The 26,484-nt window shown below is 64.6% G+C and overlaps 1 protein-coding gene across 3 annotated transcripts; it reads right to left on the reverse strand.

Annotated features, from left to right (window-relative positions):
• Window positions 1-26,484, reverse strand: CACNA1H (calcium voltage-gated channel subunit alpha1 H). 3 transcript variants are annotated; one of them, XM_036303181.1, is made up of 33 exons: window positions 26,376-26,484; window positions 26,125-26,258; window positions 25,624-25,721; window positions 24,110-24,269; window positions 23,443-23,761; window positions 23,140-23,232; window positions 21,125-21,914; window positions 19,492-19,934; window positions 17,818-17,969; window positions 16,906-17,091; window positions 16,181-16,298; window positions 15,711-15,866; window positions 15,427-15,517; window positions 15,075-15,283; window positions 13,424-13,834; window positions 12,824-12,924; window positions 12,553-12,676; window positions 12,407-12,475; window positions 12,079-12,263; window positions 11,787-11,913; window positions 11,475-11,600; window positions 11,125-11,214; window positions 10,714-10,906; window positions 10,139-10,156; window positions 8,785-8,936; window positions 7,763-7,872; window positions 7,305-7,438; window positions 7,079-7,149; window positions 5,845-5,923; window positions 3,125-3,246; window positions 2,625-3,051; window positions 2,342-2,502; window positions 1-1,760 (listed from the first exon to the last, which is right to left on the reverse strand). In XM_036303181.1, exons 1-33 carry the CDS (start codon window positions 26,466-26,468, stop codon window positions 789-791), a joined length of 6,714 nt encoding a protein of 2,237 aa, XP_036159074.1. In that variant the 5' UTR covers window positions 26,469-26,484; the 3' UTR covers window positions 1-788. The 3 variants fall into 3 exon arrangements, with proteins under 3 accessions (XP_036159074.1, XP_036159075.1, XP_036159076.1); XM_036303182.1 differs by lacking the exon at window positions 10,139-10,156; XM_036303183.1 differs by lacking the exon at window positions 2,342-2,502 and having other exon boundaries at window positions 1,584-1,760.

Below are 26,484 nucleotides of genomic sequence, written 5' to 3' on the forward strand. Positions count from 1 at the left end.
ATAAGTTAACGTTTATTCTGTTTTGCTCTGCCCCCCATGCCCTCAACTTCAGAAGCTGAATTTTCTGCATCGGATTATTGCAACTTTAACCTGAATTTATAAGAGAAACAAAATGAAACAAAGGGGCACCCGCGGGCACGGCTCTGCTCAGACCCCAGGGCGGCCGTTGGAGGTGCTGGCCTCGGGGTCTTGGCTCCCATTCCCTGGTGATCCGGCGTTTCAGAGACCAGTCCACGGGTGTTTTCTGGACAGAATGGTGGGGAGGGGTCCAAGAGGGGCAGGTGGAGAGACAGCGATGGCAGCGGTCGGGACAAACGGACAGGAGCTCAGACTGTGAGTGATGGTGAGGCACGGGGGCGGGGACCCCGGTTTCTGAGCTGCCACCCACGAGGGCACAATGGCCCCAAGCGTGAGTTCCCTCTAAAAGTAAGTGGATGTGAGGACGGGACTCTGCCAGGCAGCCTCTACCTTTTCCTCTGGGTTGCTTTCTGGTCCTTGTCCCTGGTCCCCTCTCGTGAAGGGACTGCTGACCAGGCTGCCAGCAGTCTGACCACAGCGGCCAAACGCATAAAAACCAAACCTGAGCCGACAGGCTCCCAGTCTGAGGAGCTAACCTTACGCCTTTCACCCAGAACAGCGTCTGCCTCCCTCTCCCCGGGCCGACGTCCTCCCGGCTCCTCTGCCCAGCGTAGGGCCCGAGCTGGGGTCCATGCATGGCCCTGCCTGGGGCCACCCCACTGGATACACCCCAACCCCAGTGCCAAGCCTGTGTGGCATCGTGTCCCCAGCTACACAGGCTCATCCGCACTGTCACCAGGTGTGGGACTGGCTGGGGGGGACCCTGCTTTCTTTGGAGGGCTCTCGGGGACGTTGAGGTACAGCCCCCATCCCTTCTCTGGGGGGTCGCTGGAGGGCATGGGAGACTCTGTTTTGTGGGGTTCGGCAGGTGCTGTGACCCCTGAGGAAGCTCTGGGTTCTGGGGCCACCCTGTGACCACTGTCCGAGAACAGGTCCCCGCTGGGGCACCCCACGTCCAACGGCTCGAAGGCAAAGCTGGGGATGGTCAGGTGCTCTGCACGGCAGGGAACCTGGCCCCAGCGCTCCCCCTTGCTGGTAGGGTCCACCCCCAAGCCCTCCATAGGCTCACAGGACGGCGTTCTCCGCCGCAAGGTGGTACTGCCACCCTCTGCTGCAGGGGGCCAGGCTGCACCCTCGTCCTCCACGGGGGGGTCAATGGAGATGCACGGGGGGCTCATCTTCTTCTTCCTGCGCGACCCCAGTGCCGGCTCAGCCTCCAGGGCCGGGGCCTTCACCTCTCCAGGCTCAGAGCGGCTATCCCCTCCACCCTGCTCCACTGAGGGCCGCCGGTGCTGGTCTGCCCGGCCGGGCTGGTCCAGAAGGCCCTGGGCGTCCACACCATAGAGCCTGCACAGGTCCGGCTTGCCAGCCACCACCCTGTGGGCTTCGGGCGAGGGGCTTCGGGCTGAGCTGGTGATGTGGCTGACCTCCTCGTCGGCTGGGTCTGGGGCCTCCGCCACCTCCCCGGCTGGGGCCTGCAGCTGGCTGGAGATGCAGCTCTGTCCGAAAGTGTGCTTTCGGGCTCGGACACTGGCGGGTCTCGGGGAGCGGGTTGGGGACCGCAGGGAGTCCCCCAGGGACGCCTGTCTGGTGGGGGTCTTCCCGTCAGGCTCCCCCGAGTCCAGGCCGCAGTCCACAGGGCCGTCAGCCTGGGCTTCCAGGGAGTTGGTGTGCAGGGCCTCCTGCAAGGGCATGGGGTCGGGTGAGACCAGGCAGAGCCCCGCCAGCAGCCAGGGGCGCAGACTCCTCCCCACCTGGGCAGAGTAAGCTCCGACACCCCTGAGGTGGGGATCCAGGGTGAGATGGGCCCGAGAGCTCCTGGTGTGTGTGTCACTGTCCTCCAGCCTCACCCATGCCACCCTGGAGACCACTCTGTATGCGGGTGCCAACCACCCATGCCTGTCACGAGGGGAGGGGCCGTGAGGAGCAGAGGGCTGCAGCCCGTAGGGAGAGTCTGTCATGGGCCCTGGAAACCCTGCTGGGCACAGAGCTGGGCCGAGGCAACCTTGTGCACCACCAGCCCAGCGTGGCACCCTGAGGCTAGAAAGGTGGTCTGTGGGTCCCTGAGGCCCACAGGGACCACTGCGGGGTGTGGGGGGGCACGGCGGCTGCTGTCCAAGGAGGATGTGGTCCTGGTGGCTGGGAACTCTGTCATCACGAGCTCTAGGGATAAAGCACCCGCTTCCCAGTGCCTGTCACTCATCCTTCAATGGGGAGAGGGACCCCCTCAGGCTGTGCAGGAGTTGGGGCGGGGGGGTCCTACCTGTCTGCAGAGCAGGCGGCTAAAGCTGGGGGAGCGGGCCGTGCCCCGAGGGGGCAGGGTGAGGAGGGTGCTGTTGCCCCTGGCAGGGGAGGACGCAGTTGGCAAGGCCTGGAGGGAGGCGCAGGACTCCACAGGTGGCACGTGCTCCACGGAGGTCAAGCCTGGGGCAGGAGGGTGTCTAAAGCAGGCAGCTGTCACCAGCCCTGAGCCCCCCGACCCGCCCGAGTCCTGCTGCCTATGCCTCCCTCTGCCCAATTTCTCCAGCTGTCTCTGGGGGTCCTACCAGAGGTGGTGCCCACGTAGGTCTCCATTTCCACCTCCTGCAGCGGGTGGGGGTGAGGGGCTGAGGCGGGCGCTACCGGCCGGAACATGTAGCTGTCATTGGGCAGAGAGAGCATCCTGGACACAGACACCTTTCGAGCAACCAGGGGGTTGGGGGCATCGGGGCCAGTGCCCGGGCTCTGCGGGGCTGCGGGCCTAGGACCCGCGGGCGGCCCCTGCGCCATCTCCAGCTCGAGCTCCGCGTCCAGCTCGGCGTCCTCGCGGGCCTCCTTGTTGCTCTCCTCCAGGTGCTTCATGAGCACGGCCACCACCACGTTGACCAGCACGAACTGGGCCACCAGCACGAAGGTGACGAAGTAGATGGGCGAGATGGCGGGCAGGTAGGTGAGGCAGTGCTTGTCTTCCCGGACGCACTCGCGCAGCGTGTCCTGTGGGCGAAGGGCAGCTGCAGGAGGGCGCAGGCCGGCCCCCCCTCGCCGCCGGCCTGGCTCGGGCTGGTACCTTCATGATCCCGTTCCAGTTGTCCCCCGTGGACACGCGGAACAGCGTGAGGAAGGCCATGCCGAAGTTGGAGAAAGTGGCGTGCCGGCTCAGGCCCTCGCAGGGGTTGTCCTCAGTGCACTCTGCAGGGTGAGACCCCCGGTCACCACACGCTGGGTCAGGCGCACGCTGGGGTCAGGCACACACTCTGGGGTGAGGCACACACGCTGGGGTCAGGCACACACTCTGGGGTGAGGCGCACGCTGGGTCAGCCACACGCTGGGTCAGCCACACGCTGGGGTCAGCCACACGCTCTGGGGTCAGGCACACGATGGGTCAGCCACACGCTGTGTCAGCCACACGCTCTGGGGTCAGGCGCACGCTGGGTCAGCCACACGCTCTGGGGTCAGGCGCACGCTGGGTGGGCCACACGCTCTGGGGTCAGGCGCACGCTGGGTGGGCCACACGCTCTGGGGTCAGGCGCACGCTGGGTCAGGCACACGCTCTGGGGTCAGGCACACGCTGGGTCAGGCACACGCTGGGTCAGGCACACGCTCTGGGGTCAGGCACACGCTCTGGGGTCTGCCGCACGCTGGGTCAGGCGCACGCTGGGTCAGCCACACGCTGGGTCAGGCGCACGCTGGGTCACGCACACGCTCTGGGGTCAGCCGCACGCTCTGGGGTCAGGCACACACTGGGTCAGCCACACGCTGGGTCAGGCGCACGCTGGGTCACGCACACGCTCTGGGGTCAGCCGCACGCTCTGGGGTCAGGCACACACTGGGTCAGCCACACGCTGTGGTCAGGCACACGCTGGGTCAGGCACACGCTGGGTCAGCCACACGCTGGGTCAGCCACACGCTCTGGGGTGAGGCACACGCTCTGGGGTGAGGCACACGCTCTGGGTCACCACACGCTCTGGGGCCAGGCACACGCTCTGGGGTCAGGCACACACTGGGTCAGCCACACGCTGTGGTCAGCCACACGCTCTGGGGTGAGGCACACGCTCTGGGGTGAGGCACACGCTCTGGGTCACCACACGCTCTGGGGCCAGGCACACGCTCTGGGGTCAGCCACACGCTGGGTCAGGCACACGCTCTGGGGTGAGGCACACGCTCTGGGGTGAGGCACACGCTCTGGGGTCAGGCACACGCTCTGGGGTGAGGCACACGCTCTGGGGTGAGGCACACGCTCTGGGTCACCACACGCTCTGGGTCAGGCACACGCTCTGGGGTCAGCCACACGCTGGGTCAGGCACACGCTCTGGGGTCAGCCACACGCTGGGTCAGGCACACGCTCTGGGGTGAGGCACACGCTCTGGGGTCAGCCACACGCTGGGTCAGGCACACGCTCTGGGGTCAGCCACACGCTGGATCAGGCACACGCTCTGGGGTCAGCCACACGCTGGGTCAGGCACACGCTCTGGGGTCAGCCACACGCTGGGTCAGGCACACGCTCTGGGGTCAGCCACACGCTGGGTCAGGCACACGCTCTGGGGTCAGCCACACGCTGGGTCAGGCACACGCTCTGGGGTCAGCCACACACTCTGGGGTGAGGCACACGTTCTGGGGTGAGGCACACGCTGGGTCAGGCACACGCTCTGGGGTCAGGCACACGCTGGGTCAGGCACACGCTCTGGGGTCAGGCACACGCTCTGGGTCAGGCACACGCTGGGTCAGGCACACGCTCTGGGGTCAGCCACACGCTGGGTCAGGCACACGCTCTGAGGTCAGGCACACCCTCTGAGGTCAGGCACACACACTGGGGTCAGGCACACGCTGGCTGGGAGCCTGAGACCCACCAGGAAGAAGGTCGTGCTCCTCTGAGCACGGAGTGACTGCCTAGCTTGGGGGTCCATGGCAGGTGGGCACCCAAAGGAGGCACCTGAGGGGCATGTCTCTTCACAATGGGGAGTTGGGGGGGGGGCGTCCTCCTTGGCCTGGGAGCTGCCCGGAGCCCAGCTTGTTCTGGATCGAGGGCTTTCTGGGTGGACAAGCCGCGGCCTGGGGGCCAGCCCACTCTGGTCCAGCCCCAGGGGACAGCACTGCTTGCTTCCCAGGCCCTGTCTTGGGTCAGGACACCCCCAGGCCTCAGTGGAGTAACGGGGCCACCCTGGAGCCTGAGGCGGGGCCAGGGGCCAGGAGTCGGGCCTGGGGTCTGGGGCATTAGCTGCCGGGTCCCAGGAGCTCCTGGGCAGAACCCAAACTGCCAGCCACCTCGGCCGCCTCAGGCAGGCCCCCTGTGGCTCCTGGAAGCCACTGCGTGTTCAGTCACCGACTGTTCAGAAGACCCCGGCAGGAAGGGGAGGGGCCCTATAGGAAGTGGGCTTCCACAGAGGGCCCCCCACTGCCCCCTGCCCAGACTGGCCAGACGGGGTTTAAGAAAACCCTTGGTGACAGTGAAGGGCATGCTGCAGCGTTTGTCCCCTGGGACCAGTGCCGATTAGGGAGGCATGTGCGCATCTGCATGTGGATGCGTGCTCGGGCTCACGTGTGGCTCTGCCTCCCTTGCTGGGCTGTAAGTACACTGGGTGTGTACGTGCACGTGTGTGTGCCATGGGTCTGCGTGTGCGTAGATGCTCCTGCATGTGTCGCTGTCATGCTCGCCCTGTGCAGTGAAGGGCTGAGGGAGCAGGGGCCCTGCCTTGGTCTGGCCAGTGGCCCGATCTACCTGCCGGACATGTATGTGTATGTGTGTGTGTGGGGGGGGGGGTGGCTGCGCCTGCCTGGACCCCAACTCACCAAGCCTCCCGAACAGCTCCACTCCCAGGGCAGCATAGATAAAAAACAGGAGCATGAAAAGTAGGCCGAGGTTCCCTACCTACACAGGAGAGAAGCAGAACCAGGTCAGGCCTCAACCCGCCTGCTGTGCAATCAGTGCCTGGCGCCCACCAGCCACCCTCACCCCCAGTTCTTGCCAGGCAGGAGGTCAAGTTCCCAGTGAGGTGTGAAGCCTCGTCCTTAACCCACCCCCCTTGGCCCTGGCTCCCATGGTCCCTAGGGGCTCCCTGTCCTACCTGGTGCTCAAGGCCCCTCCTTGGCCTTTCATGCCCACCCTGCACCCCGGACCACCCTGCCTGCAGTACCTCTGCTCCCCAGGACCTAGGAGGTCCCCAAGGCTCTGGCAGACTCTACGTAGGGTCTGCCTCCAACCTTGGGGCCCCCCATAGGGAGGCCAAGGCCGAGGTTCTCCCAAGAATCTCACCAACACACCCTCCCAGCACTTATGCTGCCCTCCAGGCAGGGTGCCCTGTCTTCACATACCTCCTGTGCCCCTGACACTGGGGCACGGCCAGGCCCAGGCTTCCCTCCCCTCCTGTCACTCCCACGGGCACAAAGGGCTGGAGGGCGCGTGGTGTGTGGACAGACAGGCATGTGGGTGAATAGGTGACTGAGAGAGAAGGTGCTAGATGGACACGCAGCTGTGGGGTGAGTGGCTGGCTGGATAACAGACAGAGGGACACATGGGTGGTTAGGTGGACGGATGGCTGGCCAAAAGAGAACCATGGACAGAGGGACACATGGCTGAACAGGCTGGGTTGGCAGAAGAACTGAACATTGCACAGATGGGGCAAAGGGATTCTTTCTGTTCAAGAGGTCACAAAGGGTCAGCGTGGGGACTGTGGACACAGGAAGTGAGGACACGGGGCCTGAGTTAGCTCCAAAGGAGGAGCGAGGCCTTCAGCCAACACCCGATCTTTGGGTTTCTCGGAACTCGAAAGACCACCTTGGCCATGTCCTCTGCCCTCATCCCACTGTGCCCAGCGCTGGACCGAGGCGGGCAGGCACTGGCTGTCCATCTTCCCCAGAGGGACTGGGGCCCAGCAGGCAGACAGCCATCTCCCTCCCAGCACAGCTACCGTTTCCTGCACATGTGGGGGTGATAAGTGTGGTTATCACAAGTGCAGATGCCTGACAGACGACTGAATGAATGACAATGAGCAGGGTCTTGTCTTCTTGGCAGCCATGCGCTTACCTGGGGCAGGGCTTGTACCACCGTGTCCAGCAGGGCCCGCATGCCTGTGGCCATCTTGAGCAGCTTCAGCACTAGGGCCAAGAGCCGAGTGTCAGGGCCTGGTTGGGGCCGGGCCAGTCTGACCCTCCCCAGCTGGCCGGGCCCCAGGACCACCCATCCCTGACGTTCCTGTCACCAGCACCAGCCCCCCGCTGAGGCCTTGGGGCACGGTGAGGAGGGTGCCTACCGCGGGCGATGCGGAGCACACGCATAATGCGGATGAGGGTGGGGTTGATGGGCAGTGCCGCGCTCATCTCGATCTCCTCCAGTGTGATGCCCATGATGGACAGCAGCACGATGGCCAGGTCCAGCTGGTTCCACCTGGGCACCAACTGGGCTCAGTGTCATGCTGCTCCCCCTGCTCCCCCCCCCCCCACAGCCCTTTAGAGCAGGAGGAGTCCCCTCCCTATCACCCTGGAAGCGTCCTGCTATCACTCTGGGGCTTACCCTGGTATCACTCTGGAGGTATCCTATTGTCACCCACAGGCATGCCTTGGTGTCACCCCGGGGTGCATCCCACACCCCCGTCACCTTTGCAGACAGAAGGCTGGGACCACCCAAGAGGAGTGCTGTGGCTCCCACCTGCTCCCTCCCCCAAAAGCACCATGGGTCCTTCAGGGCACCAGGTGGCCCCGCCCCACACACCTGTCCTTGAAGAATCTCCGGAACCCAAACGCCACCAGTTTCAGCACAGCCTCAATGACGAAGACAATGGTGAACACGTAGTTGCAGTACTTGAGGGCCTCGTCCAGCGACTGTGGACAGAGTGCCAGGCTGTGGAGGTCACCCTGCCTGGGCTGCCCCTCCTCCTCCTCCCCCACCATCCCACCATGGCACGAGGCACCCAGTGCCTGGGTCCTGGCCACCCTGCCCCATCTCTCTCCTGTACCAACCTGGGTGCCTCCAGGCCGAGGACAGGTCCGAGGCCCAGCTACTGAGTGCTTACTATTGCGGCCTGTGCCAGGTCTGGGAGGCATCACCTGGACTGATCCTTCCAGCATTTTGAGGTCAACGCTCAGGTTGGGGGAACCTGCCCCTCTGAGCCCAGACTCTGGCCCTGCCTTGCCCAGGCCCCACCCACAGTCTGGGGCAGGGGCCAGCCCTTGCCAGCCAGAGCTCAGCTTCCGGAATAGCTGAGTGGGTTCCGACTCCAAGGCTGTGCTACCCTGAGACTCCTCCCATTCCGTGGAGGGGGCGGGCGAGGCGGTGCCCTTTCTTGAATGAAATGATGGCGATGCAGATGTAACTGGAGTGAAGCAACAAGCTGACCGTGTATGCCCACCCGTCTCCTGCCAGCTCTTTCTGTCCGGCTGTTTCCTGGACTGTGAAAGCTACAGCCTGGGCAGCTGGACTCAGGGACATTTCAACAGCCAGAGTTTCAGGGTGGAACCACTCACGGGTGGGGTGGGGAGGGCTCTCTAGGGCAGGTGGCCCTGAGAGTTTCAACTGATGTTAAAAGGAGGACCCTCTGTTCAAACCGCAATTCACAAACCCGAGGGAGGGCTCACCCAGGGCTGCAGACCTAAGACCTCCCGGTTCTTGGGGTAGCGCCTCCTGACCAGGCCACCCACTGGGGGCCGGACCCCCCTGCCCCCGTGGCACCCTGGGGCTCATCTCCCACACAGGTCCTGGGCAGGGTGGGCAGGGTCTGGCACCCTGAGCCCCACCTTGGGCTGGTCGTAGTGCTCCATGGACATGGTGATGACGTTGACCCCGATGATGAAGGTGATGAAAAGGTCGAGGTAGTGGCTGGTGCACAGCGAGTGGATGGAGCGGCGGGTGGGCGAGTAGTCAGCGTAGTAGGGCCGGCGCTGGGCCTCTGCAGGGAGAGGGCGCCTGTGACCGGGGCTAGAGGGCGGGGGTGGGGCGGGGGAGGGCCCCGGGCTCAGATGTGGGGGGTTCGCAGGGGGGTGCGGGAGGGGTTTCTCTCAAGAAAGGGGGCCCATTTAGGTAAGGGGTAGCTCCCTGTGAATCTGATGGACAACCCAGGGTGGGAGGTCTGGGCCTCAGGGGCAGGCCCCCCACCGACTCCCTTAGCTGTGGGGGGGTGGGGAGCCTCAGAAGTGGCCCTGGAAGCTGAGACTTGACCTGGCCCTGTCTTGGGGCCCTGTCCAGACCCCGTCCTGCCAGGGGCTCCCACGTTGGGGCCTTCATGGTGAGCTCCTGGGCTGGCATTGGGGTTCTGAGACACTCAGCAGATGGGAGCTTTCTTAGGGGGCAGGGTCACCTCCTCTCCCCCCACCCCCGTCTGGGCATGAGCTGTCCTCTGGCCACCAGGCCCAGAGCCCCTCCCCTCCTAGTCTTCCAAGTGGCCAGTGGCCACTGCCTCTGGCCTGGGGCCGGCCTGGCTGCTGGTCCATCCGATGGCCATCACCTGGGGAGCCATGCATCCACCAGCTGGTCTGTCTGCACTAAATGCTCTCCCTGCAGTAACCCCCTCAGGGCATATCAGTGTCCCCTGAGCTCCCACTGGGCGAGGACATAGCTGCCACCACTGCACATGAGGACCTGCCTCAGCCACAGAACCATGCATGGATGGGGGCCAGGGGGCAACTGTCCCAGAGCCTGGGAGAGCAGGGCCTATGGACTGACCCCGACCTGGGACCCTCATGCTCCTAGGTCTGGCATGCGGTTACTGAAGAGGTCAGCTCAGCTCGAGCAGCCAAAGGGGCCGGCAGCCAGCAGGGCCAGGCCAGCGCTGAAGACACGGAGCAGCCACGAGCCGGCAGGATCCCAGAGCACGGCAGGGAAGCAGCCAGCATGCAGGCCGGGCAGAGGGACACACTCAAGCTCGCAGGCAGCGGCCTGGACACCAGGCAGGGAGAGGATGCCCCTCCCCCCACTGACGCCTGGCGCCCAACCCTGGCCGTCCCATGCCCACCCTGCAGCAGACCCCAGCAGGCCTGGCACCCGCCTGCGATGTCTGCCCTTCCACACGGGCAGAGGCCAGGCCAGCCTGCAGCCCCGTGCAGGGGCTGGCAGAAGCAAGGGGCTTAGGCATGCGGGGTGGGGGGCAGATACCTGGGTTGGGCAAAGTGCCTGGAAAGACAAGGAGATGGTCTGAGCTGGCTGCGGTGGGCGGGACACTCAGCGGCCCCCTCCTGCAGGAAGCCCTCCTTGCTTGCTCCCAAGCTGGGTAGGGCCTCCCTAAGACCCTCTCTCTCTCTCTCTGTCTTGGACAACTTTGCTAGTTTCCCCACCCTCGTGGCCTCACTCATGGGTGTGAACCCTTTTCGGTAGTGACGGTGGGTGAGAATTGGGGTCTCATTCCTCTCCTGTGCCACTTGGGTGGGGACCCCTGCCTGCTGCTGCAGCTGCCCTCCCCTGCCCGGCTCCCCCTGGAGGGCCCAGCCACCATGCAGGCCCAGGCAAGGCGGGCAGCGTGCAGAGCCATTTGGCGAGGCTGGGGGAGGCTGGGGCTGGGAGGCCGAGGGGCGCAGGGCCAGGCAGGGCGCTCCAGGTGCCCACTGCACTGGAGTGCAAGAGAGACCCAGCCTCAAAGCCCGTCCCTCGGCTCGTCCCTGCTGCCCCTGCGGCCACCACCCTCCCACAGGCGCACGGGCACCGACCCACCACCGCCGCGGGGAGCGCCTTACTCCTGCGCTTCCGCTCCAGGCGCCGCTGCCGCTTCTCCTCTCGCCGGCGCGCCTCCTCGGCCTCCTGGTGCTGCCGGCACTTGTGGAAGTTCTCCACCACGACGCCCACGAACATGTTGAGCACAAAGAAGCTGACGATGAGCAGGAAGGAGATGAAGTAGAGCAGCATCCAGGGGTTGTGGTTGGGCACCGGCTGTAACACATGAGGATGCGTGGGCGCCTGCGGCCCAAGGGCTCTGCCCAGGGACAGCCACGCTTCAGGGCCCCGCGGTGCGCAGCCTGCAGGGCCAGAGAAGGGGCCCTATGACACGGAACTCTCCGGAAGGTTTCAGAGGTGGTTCCCTGAGGCGACCCAGAGGATACCCAAAGGGTCCACGGGAAGGGCCAGGGCTGCCCACGGCCTGCCCGCACCTGCTGGTCTATGCCCACCGCGTCCAGCCCGTCATACATGATGTTCACCCAGCCGTCCTTGGAGGAGAGCACGAACAGGGACATCAGCGCCTGTGGGGCCACAGCAGGGTGGTCACTGCTTCCTGTCGGCCCTGCATCCGACCCCGGAGACCCCACAGGCCTCCCACACAGCAGACCCGCCCACAGCTCTGGCGTCCTGTGGTCCTGCCATTTCTTCTTCCCGAAGACCAGGGCGAGGCCATCAAGGATCTCCTGGGTGTGGACCTCAGGGGACTCCAGGTCTGGCCCTGCCCCCAACCACCCCTTCCCCCCCTCCCCTCCCCTCCCGGCCCCACCCTCACCCTGCCCACCTGGCCCAGGTTGTCGAAGTTGTACTTGCGCCGCACCCAGCGGTAGTGGGCAGCCCGGCACTCTGCCCTGGTGGATATGTTCCTGGTGTCAGTGCCCTCGCAGTAGTAGAACTTGCCCTTGAAGAGCTGACAGGGCAGGTGGTCACCCAGAGGGCCAACCCAGTGCCCCCGGGCCCGCCAGCCCCAACAAGGGGCCTCCTGGGACAGCAGAGCGAGGGGCAAGGCTGAGCCTTCCTGGGGCTGCCCACTGGCTACCGACCACAAGACCACCATCTCTCAGGCGGGACACCCACGGCAAGCGGGGCCGCCCACCTGCACCCCCAGAATGCCGAAGATGATGAAGAAGGCGCAGCAGATGAGGACGATGTTGCCGATGGGCCTGAGGGACGATATCAGGGTCTCCACCACCAGCTTGAGGCCAGGGGCACGGCTGATGACCCTGCACGGGGCAGAGGGGACCTGCTGCTGGGCATGCCGAGGGAGTGGCCACTGTGCAGAAGGCGCAGGTCACGCAAAGACCCCCCCCATTCCGGCCCCACTCCCCCCCATCTGTCCCGTCCCCTCACCTGGCCATCCCCATCCCCCACCCACCCACCCCGCCCACCTCAGAGGCCGCAGTGTCCGAAGCAGGCGCAGCACACGCAGGATGCCCAGGATCTTGGCGCCACCAGCGGAGGCCAAGGCCACGATGATGTCGACCAGGGACACCAGGACCAGCAGCCCGTCCAGCACATTCCAGCTGCTCTGCAGGTAGGCGTGCTCGCCAGACACCAGGCCGAGGGCCACCACCTATCCAGGCGCGGGGGAGGAGGGCTCAGGGCTGAGGTGCAGCCGCAGACGGGGTGGGGGCAGGGGGCAGCAGTGGGAGCTGCTGGGCAGGAGGGGGTGTGAGAACCGAGGACAGACCCCGGGGCTCTCTGAGGGGCAGGTACCTTCACCGTCATCTCAGCCACGAAGATTGCCGTGAAGATATAGTTGGAGACGCTGAGGAAGACGCGCTCCTGCGGGAACAGGGCGGTGAGAGGGGCCGGCCGCACCCAGGAGACCCCCCCCCCCTCCGCAGGAGAAGGGGCCTCACGGTGCTTCCGGGGTCGATGTCCGGCCTCTCCAGGGCGATGGTGATACAGTTGAGGAAGATGAAAACCAAGACGACGTGATCAAACATCTTGTGAGCAATGATTTTCTGGCAGGAGGCACGGAACCTGGGGGGCGGGGACGGGGGGGGCGAGGGCGCTGGGTGAGGGGCCCGGGGAGAGCCCTGCGACCCTGAGGCCCAGGGAGCTCACTAACCTCTGGGAAACTGGGGGTCCCCAAAGGGCGATGTCTCTCCCACCCAGGGCCCCCTTTACCTGTTCTGCGGGGAGAACAGATACAGCGACCAGGGCTCACGGCTCCGACACCACTCGGGCTTGTAGGGCTCCAGCACCTTGCGCAGGCGTGAGCAGCAGCTCTGGGGGAGGGTGCAGGTCCTCAGGAGGGTCCCCGCCTCTCCCGGCCGGCCCTCCACCCTGGGGTCCCAGCTCACCCTCCCACGCGGGCAGGCACAGGGTGAGTGACCCATGCTGGGAGCCCACGGGGCCAGGTCAATAGACGTGCTCAGACCCCCCGCCCCATCCCAGCTGCCCCCTGCCTGTGGGCAGTGGAGTGAATGCCTCACTGAGAAGGTGGCCCGTCCTCTCCTCCATGAAGGCCCAGCAGCAGCTGCTAACTAAGGGCTCAAAATGGCCCTCAGCTGGAGGTGGGGCTGACCCTGACCTGGCGCCAGTCCCGCTGCAGAGCTCTCGAGGATCAGCTGAGGCCCGTTAGCTGGGTCGGGTCCAGCTCAGCTTGCCCACGTTCTCCCCTTTCTTCTGAGGACCCCCCCTTTCCCCGCCACGAATGACGTTCAGGCTCTGCTCCGGGAACCAGCCCCCGGCAGGAGGGAGGCAGGTGCCCCGACGCCGACTCACATCCTCCATGTCGTCATCAAACTCGGCTGGGTCCTCCTTGTGGCTGTCTATGCGCAGGAAGAACTCGCTGGGCAGGGCCAGCATCTGCCCGTTGCAGTCATGGAGCTTGGTGGGCAGCAGGGTGGCCGGCCGCAGGGGCTGCATGTCCAGCGTGCCGCGGGGGTCCAGGGACTCGGTGCGCCGCAGCGGGGTGGCGCGTGCGCAGGGCGAGGCGCCCACCCTGGGCCTGCCGTCCTCGGCCTCCTCGTCGGTGCTGCCCTTGCCCTCGCCCGACAGCAGGGACTCCCGCTCCCCACACTGGCTCCTGCGCTTGAGGCTGGGCGCGCGGCCCAGGCTGTTCCAGCTTGAGCGCCGGCTGCTCCAGGCACTATTGGGGCCCCAGGGGGCGCAGGGCGAGCTGCGGAGGCTGGACTGCAGGGGAGGGGGGAGAAGGGAGGAGGGCCAGTCCTCAAGTACCCCTAAACAGCCCAGGCTTTAGGGCACCCAGCCATAGGAGCCGTTCCCCACCGGGTTGCTCCATGGGTGGGATTTGTTCCTGAATCACCATCACTATTAACACCTGTGAGTGGGATGATACATGCCGACCATCCTGCCAGAGAGAGCCTAGCAACACCGCAATCCAGGGGATGCCTGAGTGCAGCGCAGTTAGCAAAGAGCTGGAGATGCAGCCAGCAAGTGTTAGGGCTGAGCAGGCCTCCCCTGGGCTGGGCGGGCCGCTGTGCCTGCTGGAGGACGGACGGGCAGGTGCAGGTCATCAGCGGGCCTGGGACCAGCCCTTGACCATCCTCAGACAGCGTCCCAGCTGACCTTGATCTCTGGATGGGTCCCCAAATCAGTTACTAAGTGGCAGACTCTGGCCTTGTAAAGAGAAGTTCGGCAGATGTCTTATGAGATAAACCAACCTCGACTCAGGGACTTACCTGCTGTGCCCATCCTCCATCCTCTCTGGCGGGACTCACGTCACCTCCTGGGTCTAGCATGGCTGAGACGGACTGCTGCTCAGCGCTCCCGCCCACCTCCCTCAGGGCTGCAGTGCTCCTGCAGCTGCATCGCCTGGCCCACCTGGGTTCTCGTCCCGTCACCCACGGAAGATTCCTCCGCCCATACCCCACGCCCCTTCTGTTGTCAGCTCGTCCTGCTCTGCCCTCCCCGCCCGGGCCTTCCGAAAAGCCATTCTGGCTGTGTCCCCGGGGACAGCATTTCCTGGTTTGTCTGAAAAGCCCCCATGGGACACTTGATTCTGACACACAGGACCCGCCCCCGGCCGCATCGTGTGCTGTGTGCTGTTTCATACGCTTCTGCAGCCTCTTTCCTGTTTTCCCTTCTGACCTATGCTCTGCAGCTTTCCTTTTATTGCAATTTGGAAGCTAAACTTCCTGCCTGACACTTTACCAGAGGAAAAGGATCAAACACGCATTTCCATGTCTGGTCTCTGTGCTCCTCCCATCAGCACAGCAACTCCTGCTTCGTTTACAGAAATCTAAGCACTCGGGGCCGGGGCTCAGGAGGCAATAACGGGGGGGGGGGGGGGAGTAGGTTTGGAGGGGGGACAGGCATGTGGGACCCTCACTCATCTTTGGGGAAGGCCATGAGGAACTGGGTGCATGGAGCCTGAAGGTGCCCTGAGGCCAGGGCAGGGGGCAGTCCCTACCAGAGACTTCTGGTCCCCCAGCTGAGGGTCCACGGAGCTGCTGCTGCCACGCCGTGAGTCCAGGAGGCCATGGGCCGTGTCCAAGTTCGGGGAGCTCTTGGGGGTGGGCATGGGCGTGGCCGCTGTGCGCATGATGACTGGAGGGGGCAGGCTGCCCCGGCCCTCCAGGTGCCCGTTGGGCGTCACGGCCAGGGAGTACATCTTCATCTCTGGAGGGGAAGAGGCCACTGGTGCCTCAGGAAGGGGAAGCTGCCCACTGGGAGTCGCCCCTGGGAGCCCCATCTCTGCCAGGTCAGGACAGGCACTGCCTGCCCTGCCCCCTCCATCCCTGCCCCCATCACCCCCCACATACCTGTGGCCCTGAGGTCTCTGAACTTGTCGAAATCCTCTTCCAAGTGAGTGGACGTCTTGTCTTCGTCTGTGTCAGACCTGTTGGCGTCGCCCTGCGCCCCACAGAGCAGAGGCAGGTGTGAGGTTCCCCTCGGGCGGGAGCCATCTGTGCCAAGCACCCCCTTGGAGCGCCCCACAGGAGGTAGGGCTGGTGTGGCGGTGGGTGTGAGGAAGGCCCATGAGACAAGGACGGAGGCCTCCCATGTCAGTCTGCCCCGGGCTCCCACCTCCTGGGAGCCCCCTCACCTCCGCCTGGAAGCCCTCCACCAGGATGGCCACCAGCAGGTTGAAGAGCACGTAGTTGCCAAAGGTCATCAGGGCCACGAAGTAGAGGGCGGCCCAGGAGGAGGTGGAGGCCATGCCGTTATAGAGGACGACGTTCCAGTCCTCCTGGGTGAGGATCTGGGGAGAAGGGCAGGGAGGCAGAGAGGGGGGAGCAGGCCCGAGGAGGGGCTGACGTGGTGGGGAGAGAGGGGACACTGGGGGTGAACGCCCCACCCACCCCCCCGGACATGCTGGCAACTCCTCAGAACCAGGAGCTCTGCACCGGCGAGAACACAGGCCACCACCCAGGGGACGGCATCACTGCCCCTGCTGTTCACAGCTCAGCTGCTCCAGCCTCACGCAGGCCACGCACGCATTGGGCTGCTGTGAGCAGGGCTGCGGCTCTCCTGGGGCCGCGCTGACACCAGGGGGCAGCCCCGCCCAGGCTGTACCTGGAACACGGTGACGATGGCCCACAGCAGGGAGTCAAAGTTCTTCCTGTCGGGGACCGTGTCTCCAGTGTCCGTCTTCAGGCTGAACTTGCAGCCGAAGAGGTGCATACCCAGGATGCTGAGGGTGGGAGGCAGGCGTGAGGTGGGTGGGGAGAGGAGGGGCGGAGGGGGTGAGGCCACTCTGCCTGCTCACCTTCAAACCCAGCAGCTGCTCCTCTAGGCCTCCCTCCACGGGCCCCCTGCTTCCTGGTCTCTGGGGATGTTCGTGGTGGGAAGACCAAGGCCAGGGGAGGGAAGGACAGCCAGAGACCGCTCTGGCTCCAGGCAGGGGCTGGGACCTGGGCTGCCTGCCTCACCCGGCCTGCCGGGGCTGCTCTCCGCCCCAGCCTCTCCCCGAGTCCCGGCCAGGCTGGCACAGCAGGTGCTCAACAAATGATGAACTCCAGCCTGGCTGCCCCCGCCCCTTCTCCGGTCCCCTTGTTCTCAGCTCAGTCCCCAGTCTATCTATCCGGCGGTCCGTCCTGTCCCCACATTCAGCTGTGAGCCCACGAGAGCAGAGCCCAGCCCGGACTCACGTGACTCACACCTGCACATGGAAGGCATCCAGCTACTGGGCTCCTGCAGAACCTTTGAGGCTCCCGCTGCCCCCACCCCACAGCCCCAAAGCCAGGAGCACAAGGCCAGTGCCGCAGGGAGGGGTCCTCCTCTCGGGGGGGAGGGCTCACCTGAAGATGAAGATGAAGAGCATGAGCAGCATGCAGAAGGTGGCCACGTTGTCCATGGTCTTCATGAGCACCACCAGCTGGCGCCGCAGCGCGGGCATGAAGCGCACCAGCTTCAGCACCCGCAGCAGCCGGAAGGTCCGCAGCACCGACAGCCCGCCGTCCGCCTGCCCGATGATCTCCCAGACGCTGCGGGCCAGGCCCAGGGTCAGGAGGCGCCATCCTCTGACTGCAGCTCCCTGCACTACCCTGCCTCCCAACTTCCTCTTCCTGGAAGCAGGAATGCCTGGGAGCCACCGTGGCCTGCCCTCAACCCCGGGTTGAACAGCAGGTCTGGCTGCATCAAGGTGCCCAGAGGGGCTGAGGGGCTGTGGCAACGTCTCTGAAGACAAAGAACTAGCTGCCATCCTGGCTCTGGCCCAGACAGACGCTTCTCAACTGAGAGCTTTCCCATCTGCACCTTCCACAGCCATGCCTGGCTCAACATCCCCCCCCCTCCCCACCGCTGGGGTGGGGGCCCCTTGACTCCCAAGGGCCTCACTTCCTCCTGGGGAGAAACTTTCCCCAGAGTCTCCTGCTCCTTTCTGTGTGGCCTTTGCTGCAGCAGCCACTGCAGAGGAGGCTGGCTTTCTCGCAAGCTGAGCCCTAACAGAGGCCAGGCAGGAGGCGGAAGGACCCGGAACACTCACTCTATTCCTGAAAGGAACTGCTCCGGTAGATTCTAGAAACGTACGCCTGACAGGCAGCTGACCTAAGTGTGTGTGCCCTGCACTGCCTGCGGGAAGGGACTCGCCGCCAGAGCATCTCCGTAGCCGCCAGAACACACTGCCAGCGGTGCCGCTCCCTTTGGCTGGGCTCTGCTCTGACACTGGAGCCTCCAGGAACCCCGTGGCCGGGCGGGAAGCGGGGACCCACCTGATGACCACAATGACGCCGTCGAAGATGTTGTAGGGGTTCTGGATGTAGCCCAGCGGGCCGCAGGCCAGCAGCTTCAGCAGCATCTCCAGGGCGAACATGCTGGTGAACACGATGTTGCTGATCTCCAGGGCGTTGGTCAGCTCGTCCGGCTGTGGGCAGCAGCAGGACCATCAGGGGAGGGCCACTGCCCCCACAGACGGGGAGCAGGGAAGGCTGCACCAAGGGGCCACGGGCCCAGAGGCCACAGCAGGCATCGTAGGAGCCTATCGGCGGCCGTCTGAAGGAGGCAGCTGGGCCCCAGGGGTAGCCTCTCCAGCTGGCCCCTGGTCCATCCGGCCTTCCCTCTGTCACTCCCTCTGGCGGGGCCCCCTGGTCCTTCCTGACCTTCCCACCAGAATGTCGGTGCCTTAGGGCTCTGAAGACTCCCAGGGAACAGGGCCTGGAGAACCTGTCCAGGGTTCAGGGTGGGCGTGGGGGTGTAGACAGTAGAAGTAAGGGTGCTTCCAAAAGCTGGTCCAGTCTCTGGAGCCCTTACACACCCTTCCTTGTTGGCAGAAGGCCCCAGAGGCCCACCGTACTGGGAACACTCTATCCTGCCTGTGTGTGTGCACCAGCATGTGTGTGCATGGTGTACACCTGTGCTAGCGTAAATGCTTGCGTGTGTGTGCGTGTGTCTGTACATGTGCCTGGGCCTGTACCAGTGACCTGCTTGTGTGTGAATGCCTGAAAACATGCTACACATGTGGTAGATATGCACATGGTTACAGGTCTGTACACATGTTCACATCTGTATGGGTAAGCCTTGCATGTGTACATCTGTGGACATGTATGATTGTGTACCGGTGTATGCACTGTGTGCACGTGTGGCGGAGGCTCCTCCGTGCAGGGGTCCCTCGAAGCCCACTGCTACCCCTGGCCTGGATCGCACCCTCACAACAAGCACCTCCCGCCTGGGCCTGCTTACGGCTGGCACTGCTAGGGTTTCCCCTAAATTGCTCCAGGAAGAAAGGAAATGGCTTACGTGGCGTGAAAGGACCAATGGGCGGGAGATGAGGAAGTCGATTTGGTCGTTACAAGTGAACGGACCTCGGTCCTGAGAGGACACCTCTCCTGCCAAACCCGCTGCTGCCCTCCCTGGTGTGGCCCTGTCCTGGCCAGTGTACAGGGTCAACTGGGGGGCTGGGCACCCCACAATTCCTCCTCCTGGGGCCAGTCCACATCCCCACCTATTCTGGTCACCAAGAGGCACCCCATCGGGTGCTACCGGTGGGTCTGGCTCAGGTAAGGGGGGCCTCTTTGCAAGAACTGGGCCGGGTACCTTCCTGAGAAGAGCCACCAGATGACCTGTAACCACCCTCAGCCCCCACTGCCTCTGGGTCTGGGTGGTCTCCACCCCCCACCCCAGATGAGAGCGACTCCAGGCCGGAGCCACGGTGTCTGTGTGCACCACTCAGCAGAGACCCGGCCCAAGGAGGAGGAGGAGGAGGAGGAGGAGGAGCATTTGCTGAGTAACTGATGAACATCATCTGGCTCCGACGCCCCTGTCCCCCAACCTCCACCCCAATGTGGGTCCCCAAGAGGCTAAAATCTGGAGGCACACAGGAACATGCTCCCCAGGGGTCATGACAACAGTCACGACTCCCAGGGGCAGGTACCCCCGCGCCCACCCACCTGCTCGTGGTACTCGATGCCCATGCTCAGGGTGTTGGTGAGGATGGCCATCATGATGCCGCGGTTGAAGTACTTGCTGTCCACGATCCGGCGCAGTTTGCCACTGACGGTAGCCCACACGTGGCCGAGCCCACCAGGCTTGCCAGAGGCCACCCGCTGCTGTGCCCGCCTCCGCACACCGCCCTGGGCTGGTGTGCCGGCCAACGGGGTCGGCCGCATGGGGTCGCGTTGGTCCCCGTGCTGCACATCCTGTGTGAACTCGTAGACCACGTTGCCATCCGAGTCTCCACTCTCCGAGTCGCTGAACTCAAACTCGGGGTCTCCCAGGGCACTAGCGCAGTACGGACAGTCCTTCAGCTCGCAGGTCAGCGTGCCCGCCTGGGGGCTGGGCAGGGGGCAGGGCACACTCAGGCCTGACAGGCGGCTGGCGGCCTGGCCCAGTCCTGAGGGGTGAAGGGTACAGCAGGGTCAGGGCGCTCGGCGGTGACAGCTGGGGTGGGCCCACGCCCACACAGAGGCTGCTGTCGGGTGAACGTGCACACCTGGGCATACTCATACTCAGGAACACACGCTTCCCTGGAACACTCATGTGCACACCTAGGAACACACACATACACCTGGACACACTCATGCACACCCTGGACAGGACAGGGGTGCTCTGTGCACACACACAGGGGCAGGGACACAGAGGGGCAGAGAAGCTCAGCTGTGCTACAGCCACATCATCCAGAAATGTAACACGAGCTACTTTTTAGCAGCCATGTGAAAGGTGAGATGAACACATCAACCATCTTCGCTCCAACGTGGACCAGACATGAGAGTGACTGAAGAGAACTGCGCACCCCTTCCTCACTGAGGGCGGTGGGGGCTCAGTTTCTGGGACCCAGGTACACTCTGCACCCAAAGCTGTGGCCTGCACTCATTACCGCTCAGTGGCCCACGAGGCCGGGGCCGTCCAATGGGCAGTGCAGGGCTAGAAGCACATGGGCCGTGGCATGCTGGCTCTCACAGCCCGGGCACAGTGACTGAGGGCACACAAAATGACCCCACCCACGCCCCTACCGGCTCCAGGTGCACCGTGTCTACACACCTGCACACACCACTGGGAGGGCCTTATAATCTGTACGGGGCCCGGTGTCTCTCCTTCGACCACCCATCCGAGGTGGGGAGGTGGGTGAAGCAGAGGTGCCAGGTGGGATAAAACCCTTTGTGGCACTGGAACCTACACTCCTCCCCACCCCCCTGCCTCAGTCTCCCGACCCAGACGTGGGGCTGACCACGCCTCAGAAGTTGCCAGGCTGTGAACATGGGCAGACGGTCCCTCCTGGGGCGAGGTGGGGGCAATACTCTGCCACCTTCAGAATTCTCATCCATGTGGTAAACGCTCATGGTCCACTGAGCCACTGGCTGCTTGGGGATACCACGGGTGGACAAAGGGGGTGCCCTCTCTTCCCTCCTTGCCATGTCAAGGTGTGAGGTGTCAAAGCCCCTCCCCTCTTCCAGGGCACACGCGCACGCGCACACACACACACGCACACACGCACACACAGGCACACACACAGGCACACACATAGGCACGCGCACACACGCACGCACACACATGCACACACACAGGCGAGGGTGAGGTCCTTACCATGTTCCCCAACCAAATGCTGGATCTTCTCATAGGGGTCGTGGCTGCTCAGGCTGAGGGAGCTGTGCCCTCCGGCCCCTGGTGGCCGACTGGCCCGCTTCCCCTTGGACCTGGGGCTGGTGCCTCCTTTGCCGCTACCAGGTGCTGAGGGCAGGATGGTGGGGTAATTCATGGTGCCCAGCCCCATGGCCAGCTTGAGGCTGGCGGCGGTGGCCGCAGCCTGTACCACCTGAGCCCTCTCCTGCGGCCCTTCCACGTGGCAGTCCGCATGGTACACGCTGTGCACTGACTCGGCATCCAGCGGCCCGGGGCTGGGCGAGGGTGGTGAGGGCAGCGCTCTAGCCCGGACCAGACTGGTGTCTCTGGTGCCTTGCTCAGGGCTGGGCCGGCGTGGGCTGCTGTGGCTGAAGTGGTAGTGGTGGTGGTGGTGGTGGTGGTGATGGTAGACCAGGTGGTGAATGGAGGCTGCACGCCTGCTTGCCCGCCGCGGCTGGTGCCCGAGGCCCGGGCCGTGCGGGGGGCTGCTGGGGTCCACCTTCTGGCACCAGCGGCTCTGCCAGCGCGCATAGAGGCGCAGGCTGCGCCGCTTGACCTTGCGGCAGATGTGGCCCACGTACTTGAGCAGCTCCTCATAGCAGCTGCCTGGCTCTGAGAAGCTGGCCAGCGTGCTGTCGTCGGACAGGTAGCGGGCACGCTGCTCCCGCATCAGCTGGTTCTCCCGCTGCTTCGTCTCTGAGAACTGCGTAGCGATCACCACCAGGCACAGGTTGATCATGAAGAAGGAGCCCACCTGTGGCGGGCGGGCGGGCGGTGTTGAGCCTTCCGGCAGCCCGTCCAGAGCCTCGCTCACCAGGCCGTGTGCCCCAGGGAACTGGGGAAGAGGGGACACGGAGACCCATCTGCCCCGGAGGCCAGGCAGTGGCCGTGCTTTCTATTCAACAGTGAGTCCCCGATGAGAGAAATACTGAGGCCTACTGTGTGCCGCCCATTCCCGGGGCCGGGAGTGTGGCCCTGAGTGTGGCCAGCGGGGCGCCCCATGATGGGTGCGGTCCCTTCTGACTCGATGCTGCGCCAGCATCTGGGACAGGCGGTTCACAGCAGCTGCTTCTCATCTACTTGTGGACAGAGGGAGGACACGTGGGGGACCTCTTCCTCAGGTCTGTCCCTGACGAGACCCGCTAGACCAGCGGTTCTCAACCTCCTGGCCTTTAAATACAGTTCCTCATGTTGCGACCCAACCATAAAATTATTTTCGTTGCTACTTCATAACTGTAATGTTGCTACTGTTATGAATCATCATGTAAATATCTGATATGCAGGATGGTCTTGGCCGACCCCTGTGAAAGGGTCGTTCGACCACCAGAGGGGTCGCGACCCACAGCTTGAGAACCGCTGCTCTAGACTACGGCCGCCCTGCCCTTTCCGCCGGCCTTCCTCTGTGACATGGTCACCGTGGGACACTCTCTCCGGCTCACGGCAATTATCTGAGACATCTGCCTACTGTGTTCGCGCCTGGGCCCTCGCAGAGCTGCCCGGATCAAGCGAGGGCCACACGCGGGGCCGCGAGCACTGAGGAAGGCCCTGCCTGGGAGCTCGTGTACACGTGCGGAGTCCTGATGCTTCTGCAACCTTCGGACAGAACCTGGCTGTGGAGGGCCTGGGGCGCCGCCTGAGGGCTCCTGGAGGTGGGCTCCCCCTCCCGCCCACACTGGCTTCTGTCCTCCCGCACCTCCAGCACCTCCCACCGGGGGCTGCACAGAAGCCCTGGGTCTCTGCTGCCCCACCTCGTAGCTCCGCCAACGCCGGGACCCACGAGGGACAGCAAAGGCTGGGAGGGTGCGCGCTGGCGGCATAAGGAGGCTCATGAATGGACCCTGGGGCCAGAATGACATCCACTAAGGAGCTGTGGGTCTGAGATCAGCTGTCACGACTCAGAGGCGCCTCCACCCTCCAACAGCCACGGCTGTGAAAGTCCTGCCCAGCCAACCGGGACGCGTCCCGCGCCCTGTACTCACGATGATGAGCAGAATGAAGTAGATAAAGTTGTAGAAGGAGTGGGCGTCCATGACGTAGTACATGATGTCCACCCAGCCCTCCAGCGTGATCACCTGGGGGGGGGGGGCAGGTGGCTGGACACACAGATGGCCCCGGGAGGGTGGCACTGGGAGGGCGGCAGGCTGTGTTCCCTCAGGGTCCGGCTGAGGGGCTGGTAGGGCAAGCAAGCCCTGCCTGGGCACCCCCTCCCCAGGGCATGCTCAGCACCCAACATGGTGGGCAAACAAAGGCCACGGGCCACGCAGTCTAGAGCCAGTGCCCACCTGGAAGATGGCGATCCAAGCGTAGCCGATGTTGTCGAAGTTGATGGCGCCGTTGTGGGGGTTGGAGTCGCCGGAGCGGCAGACGTTGTAGTACTGGTTCCAGTTGATGCAGGCGTTGTGGCTGGTGCTGCCCATGCCCTCGGCCTGCAGCTGCCCGTAGGCCTCCCAGCCCAGCGTGCACTCCACGCGCAGCTCACGGCGGCTGGGGATGTGCGAGCACTTCTGCATGCCGTTGTCTCGGCGCGAGGAGCAGATGAAGGGGTTCTCGTCACCCTCCTCCGTCTGGTAGTACGGCCGCAGGAAGGTGAGGTTGTTGTTCCTGGGGGCAGGCGGCCCGGTGAAGGGCACGGGGAGGGAGAGAGGGAAATGGAGGTGGGGAGGGGTAGACAGCGGGAAATACAAAGAAACAATGAGAGAAGGGGGACAAGCAAACAGATCAGAGACAGACAATGAGAGACAGTAACAGACGTAAAAACAAAGATAAGAGATCCAGAGACCCAGAACCAGAACCCAGGTCCCAGCTGGGGGTCCTCCAGGAAGGGTGTGCCCCTGGGGCCGGTGCCAAGGCACCTGCTGGGGGCAGGGCTGGGGAGGCGCCTCTGTGGGCAGGTGGCTCAGAAGAGCCTGCTGGGGCCCGACTTGCTGGGGGGTTGGAGAGGGCTCGCACCTGACGAAGGCGCTGTCCAGGAAGCAGCGGTTGCGCAGCAGGCCGGCCCAGAGCTGGACGCCCACGATGCCGAAGATGAAGAAGACGAAGAAGCAGAGCAGGAGCACGTTCCCCAGCATGGGCAGTGTGTCCAGCAGCAGCGTGACCAGGATGCGCATGCCTGCGGGGGGTGGGGGGAGGGCGCGAGCAGGCATGGGCACAGGGACCTGTGGAGAGGCCCCCGGGCCCGGCCCCTCCGAGGCGTCCCACTGTTCACATTGGTAGTGGGCTCTGCCGGGACTGCACCTGGCCCCCACATCCAACGGGCCCAAGGGACAGTGACACCTCGGGTCAGGCCCACATTGAAGGGAGCAAGGCTGCTGGCCAGGACCAGGCCCCATGCAGGCCCCAGGACCGGCCATGAGTCCAGCGGCCCCAGCTGCGTCACAGGAACAGCAGCCTTGGGGACCCCCAGCAACTGGGGCTTGGTCTGCCTAAGGCGTACCACAAAATACCACGTGTGGGCGCGCACCTACAGTGCGATTGAAACTTCGTGGCCCATGCGCAGAAGTCAGTATTTTGTGGAAGAGCCGGTGTTTTGTGGAAGAGCCACACTCAAGGGGCCAAAGAGCCGCATGTGGCTCGCGAGCCGCGGTTTGCCGACCACTGGCCTATGCGCTTGGGAGCCTAGGGGTCTGGCAGCCAGCACAGGGTTGGAGAGCGGTCTTTCCATCCCTCTGGGAATCAGGATGGGCAGAGCACTGCACTGCGAAGAGGTGGGGGGGGGGGGTTTCCCACAGCACAACCCTGACCCACCTGCCCTTGGGTGGAGTGGACATCCTGGGGGGAGGGAGCCCCTACCCTGGGGGAGTGTGGCTTCCTAGGAAGGGCTGCAGGACAAGTCCTAACAACCAGGGCTTGGGTGCCGAGGCCACCGGGTAGCCAGCGAGGCTGTGTACACAGCTACATGGTACACACAGACCCCCCCCTCCCCAACATACGCACACACAACCTTACAGTCACATGGGCCCTGCCCCCCAAATTCATCCACAGCACTGAACACTCCGAAGACAGAAAAATCCCCACTTAGGCAGGTGACAGGGTGAGGACAGGCCATCGTCCCAGCACACAGCCGCGGAGCTTCCCAGCAGCTTCTCCACGCGCCCCTGAAGGACCATGGGCCTCTGGCAGAGCTCGGCCATGAGAACCACGGAAATGGGCCAGAAAACGAAGCCACCAGGCCTGCGGCCGCCTCCCCAGCATCACCCTCAATGCTGTGCAGACGAGGAGTCAGGACCCCCACAGCCGGCCACCACCCCCGATGTGGCCCAGGGCCACCCTGCCCTTCCCAGAACAACCGTGGCAAATGCTCAGGGCCCAGAGGCCCTCCTCCCCCAGCGCCGGGGCCAGCACGTCCAGAACCCACACCGGCACCGCGGCATCTGGTCCCGTGTCCCAGGGGGCCCCGCAGAGCTCTCAGCAGAGCGGGCAAGACACAAAGGCCAGCCCCAGGTTGGGGAGGGGCCGTCACTTACTGGGCACGCGGTTGATGGCGCGGAGGGGCCGCAGCACCCGTACTGTTCGGATGGCGGAGAGGCTCACGTTGTGTCCATCCAGGGAGTACTCCATCATGCTGGGGGAGGGCAGAGGGAGGGAGGTTCAGGTGGGGAGCAGGGGACCACACGCTGGAGAGCTGGTCCCCAAGCCGTGCACCCAGCCAGGATGGACCCTGAGGCAGGAGGAGCACTACTCTGAATCACCACTGGGCACTCCTCGCCCTCCTGGGCACCCCTAGCACAGGGATCCCCAGGACAAGTGCCCAGCCCTGGCAGAGGCCCCACTGGCTTCGCACTTCCGACCAGGCTGCACCCGGACCCCTCAGGAGTCACCTGCTGCACCCCTCTTCCTGGGGGGCCCGAGGACCCGTGGAGTCTGAGGGGTGGGGTTCCCGGCCAGGTGGGGTCAGGCAAGGGGCCACTTCAGGTGCGTCAGGCCCCCGGCTTAACAGAGCTGGGTATGGGCAGATGGCGCTGTACCCCGCCATGACGATGAAGAAGTCCAGCCTGTTCCACGTGTCGCCCAGGTAGCACTTCTGCCCGAACAGCCCCAGGGCGACCATCTTGATGACCATCTCCACCGCGAAGAAGGCGAAGATGAAGTCGTCGAAGGCCTGGTGAGAGGAGGGTCTGAGAGTGGGACCTGCGCTCTCCACACCCAGGGACGGGGTGTCCCTGAGGGTCATTCATGGCCAGTGGGTCAGCCCAGCCCCCGCCTGCCCGGGCCCCACCTCCAGGATGCTGCAGCGCTCCGAGCGGCACCTGACGTCCTCGCAAGGCCGGAACATGCCCAGGGTGACGCAGTTGAGCATGATGACCAGCATGCTGACGTGCTCGAAC

Source organism: Myotis myotis, unplaced genomic scaffold, assembly GCF_014108235.1.
Source record: "Myotis myotis isolate mMyoMyo1 unplaced genomic scaffold, mMyoMyo1.p scaffold_m19_p_35, whole genome shotgun sequence".
NCBI lineage: Eukaryota > Metazoa > Chordata > Mammalia > Chiroptera > Vespertilionidae > Myotis > Myotis myotis.

What these genes read in the sequence shown, in the direction of transcription:
- CACNA1H (XM_036303181.1), bottom strand. Translation starts at nt 26,468, where the DNA reads ATGCTGGTCATCATGCTCAACTGCGTCACCCTGGGCATGTTCCGGCCT. An exon ending in GCATTTGGTTGGGGAACATG is followed by an intron (nt 19,935 to 21,124) that starts GTAAGGACCTCA and finishes TTCACCCCTCAG; the next exon opens with GACTGGGCCAGGCCGCCAGC. An exon ending in GGCGTCATTGTGGTCATCAG is followed by an intron (nt 17,092 to 17,817) that starts GTGGGTCCCCGC and finishes CCTGGCCCGCAG; the next exon opens with CGTCTGGGAGATCATCGGGC.